Source organism: Vicugna pacos, chromosome 17 (genome assembly GCF_048564905.1).
Source record: "Vicugna pacos chromosome 17, VicPac4, whole genome shotgun sequence".
In the NCBI taxonomy this organism is placed as follows: domain Eukaryota; kingdom Metazoa; phylum Chordata; class Mammalia; order Artiodactyla; family Camelidae; genus Vicugna; species Vicugna pacos.
Window position 1 is genome coordinate 52,098,912 of NC_133003.1, and position 26,133 is coordinate 52,125,044.

At 50.1% G+C, this 26,133-nt stretch overlaps 1 protein-coding gene across 2 annotated transcripts; it reads left to right on the top strand.

Moving 5' to 3' along the window:
• Positions 1–239: 239 nt before the first annotated feature.
• RBSN (rabenosyn, RAB effector) lies at positions 240–24,654 on the top strand. 2 transcript variants are annotated; one of them, XM_031686189.2, is made up of 12 exons: positions 240–422; positions 2,378–2,695; positions 7,033–7,173; positions 9,233–9,333; positions 10,201–10,246; positions 10,364–10,525; positions 12,305–12,546; positions 13,782–13,852; positions 17,709–17,795; positions 18,620–18,722; positions 19,902–20,006; positions 20,676–24,654. In XM_031686189.2, the coding sequence occupies exons 2-12, from the start codon at positions 2,548–2,550 to the stop codon at positions 21,816–21,818; spliced, it is 2,349 nt and encodes a 782-aa protein (XP_031542049.1). In that variant the 5' UTR covers positions 240–422; positions 2,378–2,547; the 3' UTR covers positions 21,819–24,654. The 2 variants fall into 2 exon arrangements, with proteins under 2 accessions (XP_031542049.1, XP_031542050.1); XM_031686190.2 differs by lacking the exons at positions 240–422; positions 2,378–2,695 and having other exon boundaries at positions 7,152–7,173; positions 9,233–9,323.
• Positions 24,655–26,133: the final 1,479 nt, after the last annotated feature.

The window sequence follows — 26,133 nt, forward strand, 5'->3', positions numbered from 1 at the left end:
GTGGAGGGCAAGCTGCTGGCTTTAACGTCCGGCGCCTCGGGCGTCAAAACGTCGCACAATTACCGAGACTCGCCGCGCCGGTTCTTTTAGCGCCTGCGCAGAAGCCGCCGCGGCTCCGCGCCCGGGGAATCCTTCCGGGCTCCTCGAAGACTCGGCGCTCCTCCGGCGTCTGTCAGCCTGCCCTTCAGATTCGGCGCCGCCGCAGGCGCGCCTGCCGAGCGCCGAGCAGTCGATGGAGATGGCGGCCGCGCTTGTGTGAGGGACCGAGGAGGCCCAGAGCCTGGGTCCGAGAAGAGGACAGGCCTGCGCGCCCGCGGGAGCCCGGCGCGGTCCAGAGGGCCGGGCGGGCCTGCGAGGCGGGGCGCGGCTCCCCTCGGGAACGAGGCGGGCGGACCGTGCGGCCGCGGGACGCGGGTGTTGTGGTGGGTGTGGCGCGCGCGGTGGGAGCCGCGGCGCTCGGGCCGCGTTTCGCTCGTGTGCCTGTGGTGCCTGGGCCCTGGCCGTGTGGTCGCGCGGGCCGTGTGAGCTGTGTGTGGTTCCGCGGCTGGTAGTGGGCATCGGGGGATCGTCTCCCGCGCGGTTGCGTTCGGGTCTCCGCTTGTGGGAGGTCGAGGCGTTTGGGTTCGCGGCTTGTGTGGAGTCGTCTGCGGTGTTTTGTGCGGCGTCTGTGAGGCTGTCATGTGTGCTCCGTGGGGATGAGCCTTTCACGGCGCGCGTGACGATGCGACGTGTGCACGTCGTGTGGAGTTGAGCGGAGGGCGGCCGCAGGGTGTGCGGTCGCCGCGGCGTGTGGCCGGCGGCGCTCCCGCTGGACGGAGAGTGCAGGACATGGAGATTTTAATCTGGATTTTGGACATGATTTAGAGTGTGAGGAGCTTGCGTAGGTTATGAACGCGGAGCCTGGCTTGATGGTGTGTGGTGGATGTCTTTGGTTTGTGGTGGGTGTTTGGTTATACGATTTGAGTTCGTTCATTCATCCATCCATTCATTCCCAAGTGGAGCGTTGCAGTGCGTTTCTCCGTGGTTGGTGCCAGGCACTGACCTCCCTGCTGGGGAACGTGGACATGGCCTCTGCCCTCATAGAGCTTGCAGGCTTATGAATTTACTTGCTTTGTGTACCTGTGATTATAAATTGAGGTCAGTGCTGTGAAGAGACGTGCGGGGCTGTCCGACGGGAGAATGCCTCAAGGAAGGCATTTCTTTGAGGGAGTGAGGCTGCCTTGAGAGGTGGACAGTGGTGTGGGTTGGATTTGCGGTTGGTCGGTCTGAGTGCGTGGGAAGGAAGGGGGCTCAGGTGAACCGCTGTCTGGGGAGGGGACGGGAGCTGCTATTTCCGTGACCATCTGGAAGAGAGGCTGAGATCTGCACGTATGTAGATTGGGCTTTTTAGCGGAGGAGGAAAACAGCGACCTGGCGTTTCATTTGTTTATTTTCTGGATCACTGCCGCCCTTCAGATTTGGGAATGAGGCAGTCTCTCCTCCGTGGCCCTCTAAGCAGGGCCATCCAAAGCTCAAAGCTGAGGGTCATACACTCCCCTTCACTCTCTACTCTGGTTTGTGGCCTCACATTCTTGGGGAGAAATTTCTCTGTTGTGGGATGGTTTTGTCCGGATTCTCCGTATGGCTGGGAGTCTTTCTACGGTGACATTGGAAGTGACTTTGCCATGGCCCAGTAAAACTGGAAATTTAACTTAGTAAGTCCTGAATTGTTTCAGCATCAAACCCTTTTATTTTTTGAAGCAGTGAGAACATTAGGCTTGCTGGCGTATAAAACCTAGTAAGTTTATTGGAGAGAACGTACTCTACAAACGTAGAGACCTTTCTTTTTGATCACTAGATTTCTGGTGCTCCTCCTTAGACTGAGATTGGGAGTTTTGTTTGGTTTGGTTTTTATTTTTGATTTTTAGGGCAGACGCTATCCCTTTTACATCAGTGCATTTTTGACGTAAGTGCAAGAGCTCAGTATATGTGGTTGCAAAAATGATCAGGGTAAAGAGAGTCACATAAAACTTCTGCTTGATAACTACCTCGACATTTCCCCACCCGCTAACGTGGCATACAAATTATGAAGTCGGATCATTGGAATGAATTGCCTTGGTATTGTGTTTACTCTTGAAGTTGTGTTTTCCTTTCTTATCTTCAAGAATCTGTGCTTCCCCCTTCATTGAGTTGCCATTGTCCAGTGATGTTCTCACATCTTAGAAGGTTCTGTATTTTGGGCTAAGGATTTGAGAAAGCAGTTTGTGTTCTCATGCTTGCACTGAAAAACATTAAGTGCCCTTGCTGAATTGTGAGAAGAACAAAGAAAATTTTCAGTTGCTGCTAACTTGCCTGAAATGATTTTTATTTTTTTTCCCTTGCTTCTTTCTTTCCTTAGGCCTTCTACTCCAGAGAGGAAGCCGCATCTGGGACCATGATGCCACTTCCCCATCACCTGTGTGCTGCTTGGTTAAGCTAGTCCTGTGGGAGCCCTGGTCCCTTGTGGAAGAATCAAGCTGACTCTTGGCATGAGGCCCCTGCCTTGCGGGGGCTGAGAGGGACCCTGCCATGGCTTCTCTGGATGACCCAGGGGAAGTGAGGGAGGGCTTCCTCTGCCCTTTGTGCCTGAAGGACCTGCAGTCTTTCTATCAGCTGCAGTCACACTATGAGGAAGAGCACTCTGGGGAAGACCGTGATGTCAAAGGACAAATTAAAAGTAAGAGCCAGGGTTTTCTGCTTACCCCATTCTGTCATTGGGAACTTTAACTCATGGGATGGTTTTCGTCAGCTTCCACATTGCCACCAGAACATGATAAACAATAGTAAATTAATAGTAACAATAGAGAACACATACCTAGTGCCTTCCATGAGCCAGATGTTGTTCAGAAGCTTCCCATGTATTAACTTCGTTTTATCCTCACAGTAACTATGTGACTCTGAGCCCCATTTTACTGATGAGGATACTAGGCAGAGAGAGATTAGGCACAGATAACTTGCCTTAAGTTACACAATGAAGTAGAGCCTGGCTTTTAACCTAGTAAATGTAATTGCTGTCCTCTGCTGTCTCTTGCTAGACTATTTGAATTATCTAACTCCCAGCGTAAGAGCGTTCTGGGGCAGAATTCCTTTCCTTTGTTGTGTAAGTGGAGGCACGCTGTACACTCATTTACCCATCACAAATTCAGGCCTTCCTGCCGTCCTTACTTCTTCAACTAGACCTTGTCCTCCTAGCCCAGGAAAAGGAAGGCATACTTGAAATGTAAGGAGAAAAACCCAAAAAGTTAAAACTTGGTTTTTGAGCTTCCAAATACCCTCAGGTCCTGGAGGGTTGCAAAAATAATTTTTCAAAGTCATTTTGACTCTACAGAGTATTCACTTCCCAGGCTTTAGATTCTGACTTCTGAGTACGATGCCGCTGCTCTGGAACTGCGTCTCCTAGTGATTCAGCCAACCGCCGGCAGCGTGTCTGAAGGCAGTGGGACTAAAAAGGTCTAATACTGTATCCACAGCTCTTTTTTGGGTGGGGGAGAAGGAATGATCATGTATTCCTAAGTGAACTTTGGCCTCCACAGATGTGAGTCACATGTGAGTCACATGCTTCCTGTAATCAAATAGTCCCACTCCATGTCTCACTTTTCAATTCAGAAAAAAAGAGTTGTTGCAAGTGCTAACCTTTATAACTTCTGTTAAAAACATGACAAAATCAATCATTTTCAAACATCCTGAGGGCTGTGATGGACTAGGTGGCTTCTGGCTGTAGCGGCTAAGGCCGAGTTGTAACTCTTAGGAGGCAAAAAAAGAAAGAGAGAAATCTGTGTTCTTTCGTATACATTGTTACTGCATTTGACCCCCCGACAACCCTGCAGGAAGATGTTGGTCTCATTTTACAGAGGAAAAGTGAGGCTCAGGGACGTGGAGTGACTTATCCAAGGGCACATAGGAATCCACAGAGCTACGCCTTGACCCCATGTCCTACATCACCTCTAAGCCTAGTGCTGCTCTTTGTACGTGGCATCACTGATGAGGTGAGGCCGTGCATTCCAATCACAGCATGCACTGCAGCTGGAAATCTAACACAAAAATAAGCTGATTATCTAAGTGTCCTTTGGACAGCTGAAGGGCCTCCCTGATTTTCAGTGAGCGTCCAGTCTTAGTGTCACCTGAACTGACTCGTATACTGTGATTTCAGTAAGACTTTGATGCCAGTGGGTAGAGAGGTGAGAGAATGTCCTCACGTTCCTGTGATGCGGACCCTTTTATTAGGGGAAAACATGTAAGATTAGGGAATAACAGATATGGGAGTGTATTCAGAGAATACTAGAGTGGAAATCTTGTTCCTTGTGAAAGTACCTTGGGAGACTTCTCATGTGTTTTCCCCTCCATTCCCCCCCCCCATCTGTACCTCAGAAGAACTAAGAGATTGAGTTAAGCATTCCTTTAGTACTACTAATGATCATTTTTTCAGTCAGGAAGAAATTCTTGCTTGTGTTGCAGTTTTCTGTGTTTCAGAATCAGGAAAATAAAGTTTTGAAGGTTGACACTGAAGGTTTTTGAAGTGTCCTTTAAAAAGCAAATCACCTCTGCATTTGGTCTTCTGGTTCTTAGAAATCTTATGACATTGCTAGTTTCAGGCAAGTGAAATGTTAAAGCAAAAGAGTAAACCTTGGTATCAGATTTTGGGGCAGTTTAAAAAAGAAAATACAAACGTGTTACTACAAAAAAGTGGTCAGTGAGTTTGGGTCCCAGGCCTGGTTCAGCTTCAGTTTAGCACATTTACAGTAAGTAGAAGAAAAGGTGGATAAAATGAACTGTGAGTTTGTAGGCGTTTTAAAAAAACATATGGGATTATTCTTAACTGGCCCTCTCTTGAAGGACTACACCCACCCCAAAAGGTTGCCAGACTCCTTTCCTCTGCGTCCTGAAATGGTTAAATGGCGTGGCCTGTCTATTTAAGTCTACAGTTGATTCTTGTTTGCAAAAATGAATTTGTGTTTGCTAACTCCAGTTTCCTGTCTGCTGAATTCTTTGTTTTCCTCTCCTATTGTTAAGAAAGACTAATTGTTTTAGAAGGTGTTGTTCAGTTCTGGTGGGCCTTATTTTTTCCAGTTGGAGAAAGCCATCCCAGAGTGACTTTCTAACAAAGGCGTATCTCTAACTGTATCAGTTTCACCCCCTGCCTAGCAACCCCTCCATATCTACATTTACCTAGATTTTTATTTTTTTATTTTTTGCGAGGGGGAGGTAATTAAGTTTATTTATTTTATTGCTTCTTAGTGGAGGTACCGGGGATTGAACAAGGACCTCCTGCATGCTAAGCAGGCACTCTTATCACTGAACTATACCCTCCCCCTTGCATTTACCTAGATTTTTGAAAAGCTGTGGGGGTGTTTTTAACGTTAAGTGACAGAGCACGTCAAAATCATGAGAATTCCATGAAGTATTGATCTATTAAATGTAAAAGAAATTATATCATTTTGTATTAAATCTGATATTCTAGTGGCAGAAATGGATAGAAGTCACCTAGATTTAAGAACATTAATGAGAGAAACTTGGAACTGAGAATTTTTTTTCCTCACCAGTTGACTGTTGTTCCATTTTTACAGCAGGTCCTCTCACCTCAGTGTAGGTGGCTGAACCCCTGTTCTGCAAAGGCACAGATTTCAAATCAGTGCTGTCTGGGGAGAGCTGGAGCTCTCGTTTCAGATAAATGAGGTTTCCAGTTCCAGCCCTGCTGCCTGTAAGCTCTGTGATCTTGGGTGAAACAGTTTCTCCCCCTCTTTGATGTCAAGTCCTCATTTGTAAGGAGGGTTACCACCTGCATCATGCTGCTGTGAGCATGAACTGGCATCACGTATATGATAGCACTTTGCTTTGTGCCTGGTGCATACAAGGAATCAACCCAGGAAACGTTCATGTTCTCTTCTTACCAAGTCTAGTTTTCTTTGTGTTATGTTGTAAGTTTTATATTCGTTTCTTGAAGTTTTTTTGTCAGTATTCTAACACATGCATTCGGTAAGTGAGTGGAGGAAGAAGTCCATGTACAGTTGCGCATGATGGGGAACACCGTCTTGGGATGTTGGTTTGACTGAATCCCATCCTATAGGTAAATGAGGAATGTTTACTCATGAGTCCCTAGGATAAGTGAATTAGTACTGTAGATTTGATTAAAAAAAAAACCCAGAAACCTTTTATTTTAATTGAAGTGTCAATGAAAAATTACTCAGTGGATCTAAGAAAGAAATGGAAAATTTTATTCAAGCCAAAATGAGAATTATTACTTGGGAACAGCATCTCAGAAAGCTCTGAGAACTGTTCTGCCCATTAGAGTCAAGGCATAGAGATAAGTTTTCTTCAGGCACGTTAACAGTTTACACAATCCAGATCTAAGTGTCGTCATGGCCCCTTATAAGATCAAGAAGGAGTGTTACCTTTTAAGGAGCGTCTTGTTGATGCCAGGAAAATGTTGCTCTTTATGGTTGAGCAGGTATTTCTGCTGGTGGAGGAGGTTTGGTCGATGCATTATGCAGATACTCTGGGCACAGTGCAGGGAGAGAGGAAGTCAAAGGGCAGAGAACATTTTTTATGTTTAAATTATTTTGTCATGCCATAAAATATGAGTTTTATTTCACAGAGGTATCGTTTACACATAAGTTTTTAAATGTACAATTCAGTCAGTTGAAAAATGTATGTACCCATGTAACCACCTCTCCAATTAAGATATAGAAGAAAACATTTCGATCACCCTCGTCCCCTCATTCAATTTGATTTAACCCTTCTGTTGGGCTCTTAAACGTGGCAACGAGCAGTAATTTAGCTATGTGTCGGCCACTTGAACCAACTTACTGCTAGGACTGACCGATTCATGGATCGCTCTGTGATTATTTGTACTAAGGCGATTGTGTACTTGTCATTGCATTTTGTTTAGGATCCAGAGTTTTCTTGAGCACTTTAAACAAAGCATAATTATTTCATCAACTCTTGTTTTGAGATTTCTCTCAACTCTTTACTGGGATTCTTTGTGGATTCATTTATGATTTTGTTCCATTTTTCAAGGTCTTGTCCAGAAGGCTAGGAAAGCAAAGAACAGGCTGTTGAAACGGGAAGGAGATGACCGAGCAGAGGCGGGGACCCAGGGATATGAGTCCTTCAGCTATGGAGGGGTTGACCCTTACCTGTGGGAGCCCCAGGAGCTTGGTAAGAAATCTGTTCATTCATTCAGCAAATGATTGAGCATCTGTATGTTTTAAGAGTTGGCTGAAGAGGCACCAGTAAACCTTGAATGGCCTCAAGCTTCGTGTGGACCTTGTGTCCTGGTGAGGGCAGAAGACAGACGAGGATGAGCCGGCACCTTCTCTGTTAGGCACTGCATTGAATGCTTTACAAGCAGACTCTCGCTTAGGCCTCCCAGCACTCCCTGGGGACCTGCCCAGGGTCAGACAGCTGGGAGACCCCGGTCGTGGGGAGGATCCCGGTCTCTGTCAGCAGCCCCGGCACCGTCCGCTGACTGGGGCTGTCTCTTCTCATGGAGACGTTACCAGCCTCGTGAGCACGGTTTGTGCAACTCAGTTTTCTGAAGCATGTAATTATAGTTTCATTTACTGACTTTCAAAATAATCATCTTTTTGGGGTGATGAAAATCTAAAATTTATTTTGATGATGGTTATACAACCCTGTGAATATACTAAAAACCACTGAATTAGTTTGCTTTAAATGGTGGAGTATATGTATTTGAATGATAATTCAATAAAGCTTTTATCAAAAAGATCACACCACCCAGAGCTGAACTAGCTAATCCTACGTGTCCTTGCACTGTTCCGTGATTGCAGTCATTAATATTTTCTGTCCATGCAATGGATAAATGATTGTTCCATGACATTTTATTACACTTTGATATTCATTATCTTGTTCACCTTTCACAAGAGCCTCGTGTGGTGGGATGAGTTGTGAGGAAACAGGCTCTAAGAAGGGCAGTGGTATCTACCTGGGCTCATCTACCACGTGGTGCCGCTGCCGAATGTGTCTTCTTGCATGAGGAAAGTCCTCGAATTGCACTGTCCAGTGTGACAGCTACTAACTGTATGTGACTACCTACATTTAAATAAATTAAAGTTAAGTAAAATTTAAAGTCAGTTCCATAACCACATTTTAAGTGCTCAAGCTCCGCGTGTGGCTAGTGCCTACCATACTGGAGAGTGGAAACATTTTCATCATGACAGGAGAAAACGGCTTAAAAACAAGACCGTACACATATAGTTATTAGTTACATATGAAAGACAATTAGTAACATGAAGGAGGCATTTCAAACATGTGAATTCTTACTAGCTTTTTGATAGTTTATTTCATGATTGCCATTGTTAAATTATCAGGGTGATTTTTCAGTTTAGTTGCCTGTTTCAGCAACTGAAGGAAGTCACAAATTGTGGATGGTCAAATGAATGGCAGATTTTAAAAGTCAGTGTTTATTGTCAGCCCTGAGAATTTGAAACTAAAATTTGATTAGAGTATGGCTAGGGAAGAAAAGGAAGAGAGGATGGTTAGGAGCGCAGCGTGTGAGAAACTCCGGATGCGGGAAGGTACATAGATGAGTAGGCCGTCATTGGAAGAAATGAGCTGAGTGCTGGGAGGGTTGGGGCGCAGGGCCGGGTTTTCAGAAGAGGTGACACCGAGCGGGGATATTCAGATACACTCAGACAACAGGCTACTAGAGGATTGTTTATATTCTGATGAGAAACCATGTTGTACCAACTTTGGAAAGTACTGAACAGTATGAGAGATTAAAAAAAAAAAATCACCCATGACGTTACTGCCCTTTTTATTTAACACAAATTTATGTGCCAGGCAGTGTTCTGAGGATTGTATAAATTTTAACTCATTTAATCCTGATAACAACCCTTTGGGTAGGTGCCCCTGTTTCCTCCACGTTATAAATGCGACTCCACATTACAGAGGGGCTGAGGGACTTGTCCAGGGTCGTACAGTGAGTGGCAAAAATGAAACCGAGCGCAGGCTGGCTCCAGAGTCCAAGCTCTGTCCTCGAGGCCTTTCGTGCCATACTTTTTGGCCCTGAAGTAACCCTAGTTAACAACTTAGCAAATTTCCTTTCATTTGCTTTTCTAGTTTAAAATTTTCAGTAAAACTCTAAAATCCTAGCATTTTTACTTGCTTTTGAAATTTGTTGAGGATAAGCAGCAGGTAGAGAGGCTCCCCCAGAGAAATGACGAGTCACTTGTCTCCCCTCCTCGCCTCCTTCTAGGTGCTGTGAGAAGCCATCTTTCCGACTTCAAAAAACACCGAGCTGCCAGAATTGACCACTATGTTGTTGAAGTCAATAAATTAATTATCAGGTTAGAGAAGGTAAATTTTTTTGTTTAAAACACTTTTTTTTTCTGCAAGTACAAATTTTCTGGGGGTGAAAAATTACCTTTCTGCAGCATGTGTCATGTATATGGTGTATGTCTGGTGCAGGCAGGGAGACGCCCCAGCAGGTGCGGAGGGTGTGGTGGACAGTTCCAGCCTGGGCCCAGGTTGACGACTGGCCTCATATCCAGCTTCCCTTTTCCTCCCTATGACGCCCACTTGGCTGCTGGAAAACCTTTATGCCTTCAGTCCTTTCCTGGCTGGGGTGTCCCGAGTACCATCATATAGTGGGGCAGAGTGTGTGATACCATTTGATGGAAACAGAGAGCCTGGTGACCAGGTGTGTGAGGAGTGCAGGGACAGCGTGCAGTGTGGGAACCTCTTGTCCTGTGGAATGAGAGTGCGTCTTCAGTACCTTGTTTGCTCTGTTTCACTTGGACCCTAGAAATGCTTGCTGTGTGTAAGCCAGGCTGCGTGGTGCGCAACCACAGGTTCAGTTCTTGGCGTGTACTTTATAGAGCAGAAGTATGTGGTCAGTTTCATTGTCCGGGAGGACTGTGGAGAATTGGGGGGCCCTTGTTGCTTTTAGCAGCCATCCTATCCCATCCTCGCCCACCCCTGGTTGTTGCTTAAATGGGTAACTGACAACAAAGAGGTTGGAAATGGGTCGCGGGAAGGGAGGTGCCTTCTGAATGCCACGCGAATACTCTGTCCCCCGTGAAGTTGCGTCTGTGACCCTGGGCTTGGGGAGGATGGAGGAGACTTGAGAGGCGCGGGTGCGCTCGTTCCCACTTGCTGCCTCTGCCTGGGGAGAGTGTGTGTACCACCAGACTAATTCTTCCGGCACCTTTTTCTCCCTGTCAGCTTACTGCGTTTGACAGAACAAATACCGAGTCTGCTAAGATCCGAGGTAACTCGAGAACTTTGCTCATTTCCCTCCCTTCTTCGTCTTTCTGCCTGACCAGAGCTCTTTTTCAAAATAGCCTGCTCTTTTGTTTGTTTGGTTCTTATTTTGTTCTTCCCAAAGCAATAGAGAAGTCCGTGGTGCCTTGGGTCAACGACCAGGATGTCCCTTTCTGTCCAGACTGTGGGAACAAGTTCAGCATCCGTAACCGCCGCCACCACTGCCGCCTCTGTGGGTCTATCATGTGCAAGAAGTGCATGGAGCTCGTCAGCCTGCCCTTAGCATGTAGGTGATGTGGAGGGGGGCCTGGACCCTCCTCTCCTCTGAGACCGGCTTGCTTACTAATCCTCACTGGCTGACTTGGGGATTTTTTTGTTTAAATGAGTGGCCCTTCATTCATTTACTTGTTAATTCCCTGGAGCCCATTACAGCATAGTCACAGTGCGAGGGGCCAGGGATACAAAAGCCTGTAATGGGGTTGGCAAACTTTCCCCACAGAGGACCAGACAGCAAGTGTTCTAGGCTTTATAGACCATGTACGGTCTCTGACATTTCTTCTTTTTTAAACAGCCTTTTTGAAGTGTGAAAACCGCACTTACCTTGCAGGCCGTACAAAAACCAGCCGGACTTGCCCGCAGGCTGTTGTTTGCCCACCTCTGGTCTATAGGCATCGTGCATTCCCCCAAGGGGTCCAGCATCCAGCAGGGGATGCTCACAGTCACTTTATAAAGAGACAAGTATGACGGGAGGAGCTGTCAGGCACGCAGCAGAGCTGACCAAATCTCTGTCAGCTCTGCTGAAGTACAGGTGAGGCTTTGAGAGGAGACTGTAGGAGAGGGTCTTGAAAAATGAGCAGCGGGCTAGTCCTTTCCTGTGAGCAGAAAGTCACGAACAGCTCAGGGCCATGTGGAGCAGGCTGTCATGTCACAGTACGGGAGCCCCCAGGTGCTGTGGAGGCTGGAGAAGAGGGGGTGCGTGGATGCCGAGGGTCGGGAGGTGACAACGTGAGGGGAGCCTTGCAGGATGACCGGGACTGCAGGGAGGTGGGGAGGCGGGCGTCCAAAGTGGAGTGAAGAGCAGGTGCCCTGGCAGGGAACGTGGAAAGGCCAGGGAAGGTGAGTAGACCAGCTAGTACAGAGTCAGGGTGGGGGCAGGGGGAGCCCTGTTTGAGGATGTGGGAACGAGACTGCAGAGGTCAGGTGGAACCCGATGGTCCAGAACTTTGAATCTCAGCTGGTTCAAAGTTGCTAATTCTGGGACTCCCGGGTGGTTTGCGGCCCTAGAGAGTTCCGCTGACGCTGCTCGTGCTGTTGGCTGCAGGGTGTCTGGACGACATGGGAGAAGCAGATGCATCCTCTGGCCAGCTCTGATGTCCTGCGGGCACACGTTGCCTCAACATGTTACCTTCTCCCCAGGACAACTGCTTGTCTCACCCAAGACTATAAGCTGTGCTTCGAGGGCACTCTTGGGCTAGTTAACTGACTTACTGGGCAGCTGCTATGGGCGGCCCTGGTGGAGATGTCGGGGTACAAGTCTAAAGAAGACAGTTCCCACCCTCGGAGTCGCAGATCCCTAGGGCAGCTGTCACGCGGGGGAAAGTGGAAGGTGGGAGGCAGGGGTGACATGGTAGGAACTGAAATGAAGGGCAGACTTTTTGCCTTAAGGAACTGGGAAGAGCTCTCTGGAGGACGTGCTGTTGGAGCTGAGCTTTGGAAGGGGCGGGAGTGGGCGTTTGGGCGTGGGGGAAGGCTGTGGAGGACAGTCCTGGGAGAGCCCAGCTTGTGCGTGAGGCATGTGGTAAACGAGGCGGGGCAGGAGGTGGTTAGACCAGGTTAGGAGTGGGCCTTGGAGCTTCCCAGACAGGCTGTCCTCGGCTGTCTGGCTCTTCCTGGCTGCGGTGGCGTCTGTCCCACCGCAGAGTCTGAGCCCAGGGAGCAGAGGTGCGGGGGCTTCTTGCCTGTAGGCAGAGCCTGCTCCCACCGCACTGACACCGTGGAGTCCGTAGGCAGTTGGGTGGTTGGAGGCTGCGGGCTCACTGCTGCCTGTCCCGTGCTGCTCTTACAGACAAGCTCACCAGTGCCAGCAAGGATTCCCTGAGCGCGCACACCAGCCCCAGCCAGTCGCCCAGCAGCGTCCATGGCTCCCGCCGGGGCAGCATCAGCAGCGTGAGCAGCGTGAGCTCGGTCCTGGACGAGAAGGACGACGAGCGGATCCGCTGCTGCACGCACTGCAAGGACACGCTGCTCAAGAGGGAGCAGCAGATGGACGAGAAGGAGCACACCCCCGACATTGTGAAGCTCTACGAGGTGACTCGCGGCGGCCTTGGCCCGCGCTGCGGGCCTTGCCGTGTGCTCCCTGTGTGCCTGCAGATCTGGAGATGCTTTGGGAAGCTGTTACTTTGAGTCATTTTTAGTTTCTGCCAGAGGGCACTGGCTGGGGCCCTGGATGAGTCACAGTCCCTGGGCATGTTGCAACAGACTTGTTCCCTCCCCTTCCTTGCCTTCTTGAAAGTGGGAGTTTGGAGGCCTCGGTGGCCCAGGGGTGGGAGGGGGAAGGGGGCTGCCGTGGGGTGTGGCCAGGTCCTGTGAGTGAGGGCAGACGCTGGGGCCGGTGGTGAACAGTGGGCCAGAGGAGTCCTGGGATGCTCACTTGGGAGTTTGAGAGGCTGCCCAGAGGCTTAGAGCTTCCCTTTTAAGTCCATTCAGATACCTCAGTTCTCGTTACCACTAGCGACCCCAAAATGCCTTCAGTAGACCCTGTGTCAAAGGGACATAGCTGGTATAAGAACATGGGGTTTAGAGTCAGACCAGGAGTGAGCCTGGCTCAGCCTCCTGATGGCCAGGTGAGGCCTGCAGGCCGAGAGGATGAGCCAGGTGGGGGGTGGGCAGGGAGCCGGTAGGAAATGGGAGGAGGAAGCCAGCCCAGGCAGCGGATGCAGCTTGTGCAGAACTGAGCAGAGGAGGAAGGTGCTGCTGTTTGATGATCACTGAGTGGTCACTGTTAGCAGTTCTGCAGGTCATAGAGGCTGTTTCTGGAATCAGGTGAAAATACTCAGGCTGCTAGAAATGGTGTTAAACCTTTGCTGAGCTGCAGATGTAGCCATTGTCCGTCCTTGACGTGGAGCTCGTGATCTGATAACTTGTTTTCGTAATGAGCTGCCATGCTTTTTGCTTCCACCTTTGTTGAAGTGATCCCCAGCAATGCCTTGTGCTGGTGTCTGGCATCACCTGGCAGAGCAAGGATGTTGCAACTAGTTTCTTTTCTCTGCCTTGGTAAACTCAGACGACCCGTGTCCTGGAAGGCCTTGCTCCTCTCAAAAACATCTGGTCAGAGTTCACCCTCACTGTCTTTCCTTCCTGCAAGATTTTCTGCTTGGTCTGCAAACCAGAAAATTGATAACAACAATCAAAACAAGAGAACTCTGCATTTTTTTCATTTTAGAAAACCACACATTTTAAACACCTCTGTTGATGCAGCATAAATTCTGGGTAGGCTTTTCTGTACCTTGAGAGCACAACTCACCTCTTCTTTTTGTTCTTAGAAATTACGACTTTGCATGGAGAAAGTTGACCAAAAAGCTCCTGAGTACATCAGGATGGCAGCCTCACTAAAGTAAGCTATTCCTCTCTGTTTTTCTCATTCACTGGTGACGGTTCTCTGGCAGTTTAGGTCACTGCTTTAGTAGCTGAAAATGAAAGTCCTGAGTCTGTCCATGCTCTTCTCCTGCCACGGACCACAGAGACTCCTTATCATGTCTGTATTTTTGTGTGATGCTCATTACAGTCCTGTGCAGTCGTGTTCAGGTGACCCCAGCTCTCTGGTTGAGCATGTCTGGGAAGGGCCTCGGACGATGGGCACCCCTCCCAAGGGCCGCGTGCCTCATGCTTATGCCTGGGTAGATGCCACTTCAGGGTGACATTGAGATGTCAGGGCTGAGAACAGGCATTTCCTTTAGGGCAGGGGTTGGCAAACTTTGGCCTGCAGGCCAACTTTCGCCTATCATCTGCTTCTTTTTTTTTAATTAAGAATTAATTTACACACCGTAAAATTCACCCTTTTGAAGTGTACAGTGGTTTTAGTACAGCCGCCACATCACACGTAACTCAACCATTCACAAGATTGTACAGCCATCACCACTGTCTCAATTCTGAAACATTTCCATCATCCTAATGAGAAACCCCATACCCACCAGCAGTCACTGCCCTTTCTCCCCTTCCCTGGCAACCACTTGTCTACTTTCTGTCCAGAGTTGCCTGTTTTGGACATTTCATGAAGATAGAATCCTAAGTGTTTGATCTGTTGTGTCTGGCTTCTTGCACATAGTGTAACGTTTTCAGGAGTCATCCCTCCTGGAGTGTGTACCGGAGCTTCGTTCCCTTTGCATGAAGGTGTTGTGTGGGCTGGCCACGTTTGTTTATCCATTCTCCCTTGATGAACATGTCGGTTTTTCCCCTTATGGCTATTGGGAATAACGCCTCTGAATATTCGTGTGCAGGCTTTTTTGTGGACATATTTTTAAATTTCTCTTGGGGATATACCTAGGAGTGGAGTTCTTGGGTCATATGGTAACTCTGTGTTTAACTTTCTGAGGTGTTGCCTGTTTTCCAAAATGACTGCACCACTTCACATTCCCACCAGTGTATGAGAGTTTCAGTTTCTCCGCATCCTCCCCAACACTTACTGTTGACACTTGTTTTTATAAATTAAATGTTACTGGAACATGGCCACGCCCATTTGTTTGGTTATTGTAGATTTTGCTGCAGAGTTAAATCGTTGGAACAGAGTCTTCGTGGCCTGCAAAACTGAAAATAATGATCTGGCTCTTGACAGAAAGCAACTGCCGGCCCTTTCTTAAGAGCACTGATCCTTCTGGAAGTTGGTGATGTGTGAGCTAGAATGCGCCACTTCTAGGACCAGACCCCGCACGCCTTTCCCAACCCGCAGAAAAGCAAATTACTCACGGTGTCCAGTGTTCTCACTTGGAGGATTGTCTTCCTTTGCTTTAAGCCTGTGTTGCCCACCTGCCACCTCTGCAGTGATGCGTGGGGAGTTAGTACCTTGTTTGGAACTGACCTATATTTTTACATGGACATTTACTGTAGCAATACTGTACAGTGGTCCCAAAAAACAAAGGGTGTAATCCTTCGTGATGTCAGTGACCACGTTCAAAGCCCACGGTGGGTGTCACATACAAAAAAGTTAACTTTTTGTTTGTATAGTTCTTAAGGAGTTTCCTGACTTCTGACTCTGTAAATGTCTGACTTACAAAATATGAAAGGCTAAACTCAGTGGTCTGTGGCAAGAACACCCCCTCCCCTGCATCTCTCCCTGCCTCTCCTGTTGCTCTGGGGCTCTTCTTCCATTCCCTGTTTCACCCCAGTGCTTCCCAGCTTACAGGGAGGGAAGAGAGTTGGGAAAGGAATGGAAAAGAGGCAGGGAAGCTGTGTAGGCCCTGCCCCGCTTCCCCACGGCCCCAGCAGCAGACTGTGGGAGGAGAGGAATCCCTGTTTGTCGAGACTTCTCCACCACCACTGTCCTAGGCCAACCCCCTTCTAGCTGCCCCTGCCAGACCCCAGTCCTCTTTCCATTCCTTTACCTAGGGCGTGGTTCTGAAGAACAGCAGGGAAAGGACACAGTTTCTTCTCCCCCTGCAGTTCGCTGAACAGTAATTCACTCAGTGAAGTATACTGCCCTCCCTGTGAGGAGGGTGAAGGCAGCAGCTGGGTGATTCTGGTGCAAACCTCCCTGACATGGAGAGCCCTTGGCTTGGAGCATCTGTCTTGTGCTTCTTTAGAACTCCCTGGAACTTCCTGGAGTCAGCACCGGCCCTCTCCACTCCCCTGCCTGTTGGTTTGAAATTAGAGCAGGACTACCTTCTACAGGATGCCAGCAAGGAGGGCTCTGTCCCTGGCAGTTTAAGCTGGCTGCCAGCGCTTCCTCGTGAGCTCGGGACACCCAGGGGCTCCTCTCCCCGAGTCCTGTTGGTTTTTTGTTTTGTGCCTCAGGCATGATTGTGGAGTAATGGGCTTCCCTACCAAGGGGGGACTGCCACTGCTGAGCACGTTTCCAGGTGTGTAGCTCCTGCTTCTCCAAAGACCAGTTCTCAAGGGCTGTAAGTCAGAGCATTGCATTCTGTCACTCATTCATTCAGTGGGTATTCATCGAGCATTGGTTACGTGCCGAGCACTGCTCTGGGCGCCGGGGCTGCAGCGGTGGACAGTGAGGACAGCTCACTCTCGTGGGCTTCAGTGTGGTGGGACCGCAGACCATAACCAGGTGCTCAGGGGACGAGAGCGTCAGCCGGGCATGCTGGGCGCCCTGAGGGACAGACAGCTGGCTGATGGGACTGTGACCAGGGCAGTGCTTGTAGATTTGGGCCACTCTTGCCACATTCCACATGACTCGGTGACATCAAGACAAAGTGTGAGTCTTCTCGGTTCTGGTCTGATGTTCTTTCTGCAAACCGTGCAGTTAGAGATGATGAAATGACTTTACTGAATCCTCAGATTACAGCACACACCAAGATTTCTCCAGCTAGGACTGCCTTGTAGATGGGAAAATTGGTAAACGCGGCCATTCTTTCTGCTTATGTAACTGAAATTGCTGCTGCCTCAGGAAGGGAGCTGAGTGGCCATTGCTGAGGCTGGATTAATAGCTGAGAGATCGTCTGAAATGTTTCTCGTCTCAGTAAACACTGATTAAGCCTGTCCCATGTGCTAGTTACTAGAGATATAAAAATGAAAAGCCCTAATCACTGTACTTGGAATTCAGCAGTCTGGTGGGAGTGGCAGACTTGTAAATGAACCCTTCTGAGATCACACGATAACTGCTGTTGTTCCTCTGAGGCTGGGGTCAGCTGCCTCTGGCCTGCCCTGAGGTCCTCCTCCACCCTGGGCAGAGTCACTCCCTCTCACCTCCTTTCTTGAGTTGGAGTCCAAGTGCTTTTCTCATCCAGGGAGCATCTGTTCACGAGGCCCAGAAGCACGGGCACCTGGCGCGGCGTGCTGCGGGCTGAGGCCCGGATTCCTCGCTCCGCACTCGCACTGTCCCTCTTCTCCCTGGGCAGTCTTTGGGTGAGAAGAGCCGTGCGCCTTCTCTGACATAGTGTAACCAGCTCATTTAGTAACCACTTCATGCATCTCACTAGGTGCAGTGAAACTGTTTGGGGAGATTAGGCTGGAGTAGAGTCTGTCACGTTCATTTTGGCGATGAGCTTAGGAGCTGGACCTCATAGGCCTTGGCACCAGTGTGCCCCTGCGGTGCCTGCAAATTATAAGCAACTTCCAGTTGATTAGCACTTATATTTTGAAAAGGAATAAGCACTGTGTTATACAAAAGAGTCTGAAATGCTATTTGGAAAACACTGCCTCCCCTTTTGTGAGCCCCAAACCTTCAGAGTCCTTTTACACCACAGTCTTCATTCAGCGCGATGGAGCTTAGATCAGACATCTCCGTGATTTCTCCCTAGTGCCGGTGAGACGACCTACAGTCTGGAACATGCCAGTGACCTTCGCATGGAAGTTCAGAGAGTGTATGAGCTCATAGACGCTTTAAGGTGAGGTCTGTTAGGTGATGGCTTCCCCACTGCCCTGAGTGAAGGTGGGTGGCTAGCAGACCTGAGCTTACCCAGTCCTTGTGCCAGAGGGTCTGTGTGAGGAGGAGGCTGCCACATCTCCGTAGCTCCTGGTTGAGGATTCCTAAAGGAATAGGAGCTGATTATCGACACTAGCCGTGTGCTAGCCACTGGCTGTTTCCACACAGAGCAGCTCCTTTACCAAAGCTACCCTGGGGGTAGGGATTAACACCCCCATTTTATAGGTGAGAAGATGCACCACAGCTTGCACAAGTGCTGGAGCCACAATGGAAACCCAGATTCTTCCTTCAAGTTGACCTCTTTTTAACCGTGGACTGTTGGGTTAGACCAGCCCTTTGCAGCCTAGGAAGTACAGTGACTCAGAGAACAGAGATGTGGAATCCTTGTCCATCGTGCATGCAGCACTGGCTATATAATATGCAGAGCCTGGTGCAAAATGAAAATGCAAGTACCTTGTTCAAAATTATTGAGAATTGTAAGACAGTGATAGCAGAGTATTAAACTAAGTGCAGGGCTCTTCTGCTGCTCAGGTCAGCCACCCACACAGCTGGCCCTGCACAGGGGGCTCAGTGTCTCGATGGCTGAGTGTCCTTCACCCCGTGCTTGTTAGGGGCTCTGGGTACAACCAATGGGTAAGAAACAGGCTTCACCTTCAAGGACACCTCAGTGGAGTCTAACCCATCTCTCCACAAATGTTGCCGGCGTGCAGGCCTGGCAGCCGGGGACTTTTCATCCGTTTCGGAGGCTGCAGCGCTTGTTGCGTTGATGTGTTTGTTCCGATTCAGTAAGAAGATCTTAACCTTAGACTTGAAGCAGGACCCTCCACCACATCCAAACACTTTGCGGCTGCAGAGGATGATCAGATACTCAGCCACACTCTTCGTGCAGGTAAAGCCGTCCCGGGTGGCAGAGGTGCGCCTCCCTGCTCTTCTGCCACCCAGAAGCTGATGGCTTCTTTATTTTCTGTTTGTACACTTATTACTTTTTAAAATTAAGACTGTATTATGCCACATTTAGAGAAAAATCTGGATTTCAAAGAAAAGACTCCTTTTAGTTCTGTGTCCCTAATATCATCATCATTCTGACATATTTCCTTCTTTTTTATTCCTTTTGTATTGGCTGTAAAAGTATTTATAATTAGTGCATGTTTGCCAATTTCTTTCTTTTTGTTTTATTGCTGAATTTTAGATCATAAGCACTTTTTAATATAGCCCTCAGTAGCTCTTTTTGAATGGGTACAGGATGCTGCTTTGACTGGGTACACAGTCCTTATTTAACCACCCCCTTTCAGTGGGCACTGACGGATCCCATTTTTTGCTGTTGTGAGTATTGATGGACACACCTGCACGCAGCATTTCCTCCTGGGGATGAGCTCCTACAGGACTCTTCCTGGGCTGCTGCTTGGAGGAAGCAGCTGCTTGTGCTAGGCAGACTGGACCTAGGTGGTTGGATCCGAGTTGTTGTACCTAGAAAGCCCTCTTGAGAGTCAGAGTCATGCCCCCTGGGCTCCTGACAGAGGGCTCCAACAGTCCTGTTGGAGTAGTTTTACAACACCATGATGCAGAGAATTAGGCCCTTCCTCCTCTTGATGTGTGACTGCATTTCCTGGTCATCAGTGAGTTCTTGTGTGTGCCAGGCAGTGTTCCAGGTGTGGGCGTCCTGTGAGCAAAGACAAACATTCCTGTTCTCATCAAGCTTATAAAGGGGGAGAGACAAGAAACAAATGAAATACATAGCTTATCAGACAGTGAGAAGGGCTGTGAGAAATGGAAAGAGGGAAGGGGCGGGGCTCGGATGGAGGCTCAGGAGTGTGGACAGGGCGGCCGGAGAAGGCCTTGCTGAGAGGTGAGTAACTGGGAGGTCTGGTGCTGAGCATCCCGTAGGGCGAAGGCCGGCCTGTCTGGAAGTCAGCTCTGGCCAGTTTCGGGGTGAGGTCCTTTCCTGCTACTGCTGATGAACGTGCGTGTGCTGGAGGGAGCGGCTTAGCGCAAGTGGGCTCTCACTGTAGAGGGTCAGGCTCGTTTCCTGAAAGGCTTTCAGTGTAAAATTGTCTGTGACTCCCTGCAGGAAAAATTGCTTGGTTTGATGTCGCTGCCAACCAAAGAGCAGTTTGAGGAACTGAAGAAGAAAAGGAAGCAGGAACTGGAGAGGAAGAGGATCCTGGAGAGGGAGGTGAGGGAAGCGCAGGGCGGGCGTCCGGATGCTTCCGCGCGGCCGCTAGGAGCAGAGAGGCCCCTACAGGCCTCCCTCCCGTGAGGCTGTCCTAAGTCAGAATTGCTCACTCTCTAGTTTGCATTTGCCTTCTGTTCTGTTCTGGCCTCACTCTCATCTTTAGAAACCAGAATAATTGTTTTTCTACCCAGGTCCTAGTTCTCTTGCAGAGGTTCTGCTGATTTTCTCCTGGGCAGGCAGAACACCACGCAGATGGGCACCCCTCCCTCCAGCTCAGGCTGAGGGGCCCAGGCACCAGGCAGTTCTTTGCAGAGCACTTTGGGACGAGCAGAGTAACATGTGTTTTCGTGTGAGATTCTGGTGTAGAGGAGGGGTAACAGACCTCAGAGCTTTAAGGCAAGTGTAAGGCCAGGGAATCTAAGGCTGAGAAATGCTTATCTCTTAACTAATTGTTACTCATTATTTTATTCTTGAAAATCAGGGTTTGCCCCTCCTTTCCTTCCGATAAAAAAGCATGATTTGATTTTAGCAGTTGGATATCTTAGTCCTGAGGTGAGGAGTTGGAGTCCTACTGGTGCAGGGATATTGGGACCGCAGAGGGTGTCTGGCAATGTGGCTGTTGTTGGCCTGGTGACCATGTTCTTCTGTGTGGCTTTGGTTTCTTCCTAGGCTGCCCTGGAATCCCAGCGAAGGCTTGAGGAAAGGCAGAGTGACCTGGCGTCTCGTGCGACCAATGGGGAGGTGGCGTCCCTTCGCAGGGGCCCTGCCCCTCTGAGAAAGGCTGAGGGCTGGCTCCCGCTGTCCGGAGGTCAGAGGCAGAGTGAGGATTCGGACCCCCTCCTCCAGCAGATCCACAACATCACATCATTTATCAGGCAGGCTAAGGCTGCCGGCCGGACAGATGAAGTGCGCACCCTGCAGGAGAACCTGCGCCAACTGCAGGACGAGTATGACCAGCAGCAGACAGAGAAGGCCATCGAGCTGTCCCGGAGGCAGGCTGAGGAGGAGGACCTGCAGCGGGAACAGCTGCAGATGCTGCGGGAGCGGGAGCGAGAAAGGGAGCAGTTCCAGGCAGCATCCCTGCACACGCGGACTCGGTCCCTGGACTTCCGAGACAGCAGGCCTTTTCAGCTGGAGCCAGGCAGAGAGCCTCGCACCCACCTGGCTCATGCTTTGGATCTGGGCTCTTCCCCAGTTCCAGGCAGTGCAGCCCGCAAGACCCCTTCACCCAGCTCAGCTCTGGAGCCCAGCAGAGTGTGGTCTGGGCCCCCAGCGCTTGGCCCGGGGTTCCTCCCCCAGAGCATCACATCACAGCACAGTGAGGTGCCCTCCCTGAATCCCTTTGACGAGGAAGACCTCTGCAGCCCCGCGGCAGAGGGCGCGGCCAGCCCTCCTGTGGCAGAGCCTCCCTGTGACTCTGCAGTCCGCGCCCACAAAGAATACAATCCTTTTGAGGAAGAGGAAGAAGAGGAGGCAGTGGCAGGGAATCCCTTCACTGACCCAGACAGCTCAGTCCCCAGTCCCTTCGACGAGGAAGATGAGTGTCCCCATCAGAGGCCCTCAGGTCCCCCTGTTCCCGGCAACCCCTTCGAGGAGGCCCTGTGTACCAACCCCTTCGAGGTGGACGGCGACAGCGGGCGGGAGGGCGAGGAGCCCATAGAGGAGGAGCTCCTCCTCCAGCAGATCGACAACATCAAGGCATACATCTTTGACGCCAAGCAGTGCGGCCGCCTGGACGAGGTGGAGGTGCTGACAGAGAATCTGAGGGAGCTGAAGCGCACCCTGGCCAGACAGAAGGGGGGCGCCCACTGACCATAGTGGGCAGGGCACCCACTGACTGTGGACTGTGGTGGCGCAGGGCACCCACTGACCACTGACGGTGGTGGGCGGGGCACCCACTGACTGCAAACCATAGATGGCAGGGCGTCCACTGACCATGGACTGTGGCAGGCAGGGTGCCCCTGGGGCTGGTGGGAGCCAGGGAAGCGGCAGGGACGGCTGCTGGGGTTGATGCGGAAGGAAGAAGGGCCAGAATGAAGGTGCACGCAGGTTGTGGGGAGGAATCTGCTGTTTCGTGCTGTGCACTTGGAGCTTCTTCCACGGCAGTTGAATAATAAAATGGGAGCTAGAACAGGAAGAATCAGCATTCATTTGCTGTTTTTTCCTGTTCGGTTTTTTTTTTTTTTTGATGTTAAATTGGGTTTTCCCTTTAGAAGGGACTTTGAATCTTCACTGCCCAGATGCAACGAAGTGCAGTTCTGTTGGGCCCTGGGCAGAAATGGCTGCCCTGCGCCTCGTGCGTCCATTTGCTGCCACCTGGTGTTTGGTCATTATGCAGTATTATAGGGCGGCCTTACAGGGGCCCTTCCTTCAGGCAAGACAGATGAGATAGACTCCTTTAAATCTCCCTCGGCGCTGGCAGGTCTGTCCCGTCACCTGGGCGCCCTCTGCCCTGCTGGGCATGTCCTGCCTGTGCAGTGGAAGGGCAGGTTATTGCTCTGAAGGCAGTGGTTTAGACCCAGGAGAGCCCAGCATCTCTTTTTAAGAGGGGGTGATGGGGGTTTCCACCCGATGGGAGTCTGTTTCCTACTCACTTTGCATCCACCCTTGTTTCTCCCAGTGCGGGGCTATCACTGTGAGTCTCATGAGCTTTCTAGAAAACAGGAGGGGTTCACCTTTTGGTTGATCGAGGTAGTATAATTTGGGAGAAGAGCCAGAGTTCCGTTCTGTGGGACTGAATGAGGGCTGGGACAGTGTCTGTGCCTGGAGAAGCTCCCTCTAGAGCTCCGGCAAAATTACCCTGACCTGGGCTGTTTCCAAGGCCCGGCCTGCGGTCTAGGAACTGGTGACAGGAAGCGTTTGTGGAATGTGGTCAGAAGAGCTGGAGCTTCCCGGAGTCGGAAGGTGAATTAAAATGACTTCCGAGGCGAGCTGACAAGCCGTCTTCCCTTTTGGTTCATCTTGTCCTGCCCTTGGCCCTGGTGAGGTATGCTCTTACCCATGGTTAGTATTGAGAATCTGAAATGTTTGAAGGAGGCACAAGCTGGGCTCATTCTGGCAGAACTGCAGCACTTGAACTTCATCAATTAAGGGCAAAAAGGGAAGCTGTTAACTTAGCTCTGGTGCCTAGGTTCACAGAAGCATAGCCCTTAAGTGGTGTCTGATGTTATGATGACCCGAGTGTGCCCAGCTCGGGCAGAGTTCCTGCAGTTACGCTTGTTAATTAATGAACAATAACTTACCACTAGTCACTTTATGCCCCTTTAACTCTGGGTCATACTCTCCCTGGTTACTGGTGTGAGAGCTGAAATTCGTGTTGTTACATTCTGGGGAGACCCCTGTTGATGTTGGGAGTGTCTGAAAAACTGTGTGGTGTAAAAGTAATCTGTATTTGTGTTAACACTATTGACATTTCTTTGGCACCTGCTGGCTCTTTGGGCTGAATGATAGGGTCCTGTACAGGGCCGCGGGAATGGGGAGTGGGTAGTGGAGAACCCCTGGAATTTGGGTTCTTTTCCCAGAGGACTGAATGGGTTACTAAGGCCTGCCGGTTGCCAGGCTCACTGACTGTCATAGTTCTGGGAAGTCAGGCATCTAAAATGTTGCCAGCTGCAGGCATCTTTTCTTCCTCAAGCCCTTCATGCTGTGGCTCTGGAGGGACTTCCAGATAGCTGCATGCTCCTCCCTGCTCAGCCTGTCATTTCTCTCTGACTGGAGAGAAGGAAGCTCCCTGCACTGAAAGCAGGTATTTCTAGAAGCTGTATGCTGCTCTCCCTCATGATGACTTTTCCAATGAGAGTCTCTCTCTCAGTCAGCTGGTGGTTTCAAGTTAAGACTAGTTTACTAATCATACCCTTTTCCTGAAATCAACAGCAGGTGGCGATCTGTAAGTAGCTAAGAGCACTGAGAGCCACACACATAATAAACATGTTTTTAAATTTAAAAATCACTGAATATACTAAACCAAACTAAAGCCCTCTGATGTGATTGGATTCTTCCGTGGCTTTATTCCCCCATAATCACAGACACGACAGGAGTTAGAACTCTCTACCCCTCAGCTGTACCAGTTCTCGGAATTCACACGGGCAAAAGTTGGATTTACAGAGATGGGTTAATGTCAGGGGAAAGACAGCCCATGAATTGAAATCACAGCTTCAAGTTCTTACCTCTTGTGAGTATTTCCCCCGTCCTGCAGTCCTTCAAGGCAAACAGCTCCATCTCATCAGAAAATGAGCGAGTCCTTGATGTGACGTTGGCAGATGTCCCCAGACACGGGTCACGTATGGAAGGGACTTTGGGGGATTCAGGCATCACACGAAGCTGGCTTTTCCGTTTTATGCCTTGTGTTTCTCCCCGGCTAATACACTACGGACACTTACTCATTATACTTAGAACTCAGCGTGTTTCTGCTGTTCAGATGCTAAAGTGCACCCAGGTCATCAAGAGCCACCTGCTAGGTTGGGCACCGGCATATTGAGGTGACGGGACTTGAGTTACGAAGCTGGTGTGTGTGCCAGGTCACAGACTGCGGTAGCAGGTTGTGCTGGCCGTCTGACAGTGACAGGCTGAGGGTTACTGATCTGCATGCACTACTCTGGGGCCTTGTATTGGAACCTTTTTAAAAAATAAAATAGCATCTGTTAGTGTTTGGGGGTGTGTGTGTGTATGTGCACGCCTGTTGTGAGGCTCAGCAGATAACATCCCTCCCCGCCTTCCTTCCTGACCATCTGGTATGAGAGGACAGCCCCAGCTCCTGTGTTACCTGTGTGCTTAAGGCCTCTGGACAAAGTCACAGTCGCTGGGCTCCTAACAGGGGATACGTGGGGTCAGGTTCTGCCCTTGCCCTGTTTCTCCTGCAGTGCTGGCAACATGATCCATCTCCCCCAGGCTAGTGCAGCACCCTCTGAGGTGGTGACTCAGGTACGCAGCTGACACACGGAAGAAACAGGTTGAGAGAGGTGAGCGGGGGCGGGGGGGCGCGCAGAGCCAGTCGGTGGTGGAAGGAGGGCGAGGGTAAGCACGCTCAGGGTTACACCGCTGGGCTTGCAGCCCAGGTCTGGTCTCCCTGACTCCAGAACCCATGTGGCCCCAGCCTGCCGTGCGTGCGGACATTCAGGTTTCTAACGTGGGGTACGAGGTTTCATCCACAGGAAGCACCTCCTCTGAACTTGAAGGTCAAAAGCCCTTCTGCCTAAAATGCTTCAGTAGCCTAGCATGGTTTTAAGAAATACTTCAGAAAGGACTTCTGGCTTCAGCTCAGGCACACAGAGAGTTTGGAAGTTGTCACTCCTGTCCTTACAACAAGGAAAAGCTGGGCAAACTCAAAATCAGCAACTTTCTGGACCCATCAGAGAACTGAGTTTGCAGGGCCTACTGCCCCCTAGAAACCCGGAGAGGGGCGCAGTCACCGGCAAGAGCTGCTCACCCGCAGCAGAAGCAGCCGGAGCCGGCACTGGTAGGAGCCGGGATGTGTCCCTGGAGGCCGAGTGTGGACTCACAGGGGAGCGAGAAACCCCGGGGCCACAGCCTAAGGGACACCCCACATTCTTACGGGTTTTATCTCCAGGGACCTCCCCTGGTGTTCACAGGTAATTGCTCTAGCCGGGGGAGAGGAAGAGTAACCTTTATAAAATAAACTCAGAGCATTCTCTCGGTAACAAAGGCCTAGGGGTGGGGGTGGGAGACTGACCTGAGTCTGACCCCACCTGGGGGAGGGCATGTCTACCACTCCAGCCCCTCCACTCTAGCCTTACTGTCTCGTCCAGGCGTGGGGAGGGTAAAAGATAGCTCATGCTTTTCTGTACATTTGACTACTGACACACTTCTGACACTAACTGTGTGTGGAGGGGGTTCCACACTGACCAGGTCTCTGACGCCAGTTGGTTGTCCTACAATTCAGTTCTGACACTACCTGCAGTTAGCACCAGATCCCACACGTTAAGGGCTCAGTCCCTCAAGACCGTCTCTCCAGATGCCAGTCACAGGTGCAGGCCTCTGGTACTTCCGAACTTCTGTGAATCGGGTTTCTACAATCCCTCCCATGGTTTTAATAATTTGCTGTAATGGCTCAGAGAACTCAGGGAAACAGTTTACTTACTAGATTATTGGTTTTTCAGAAAAGAATGCA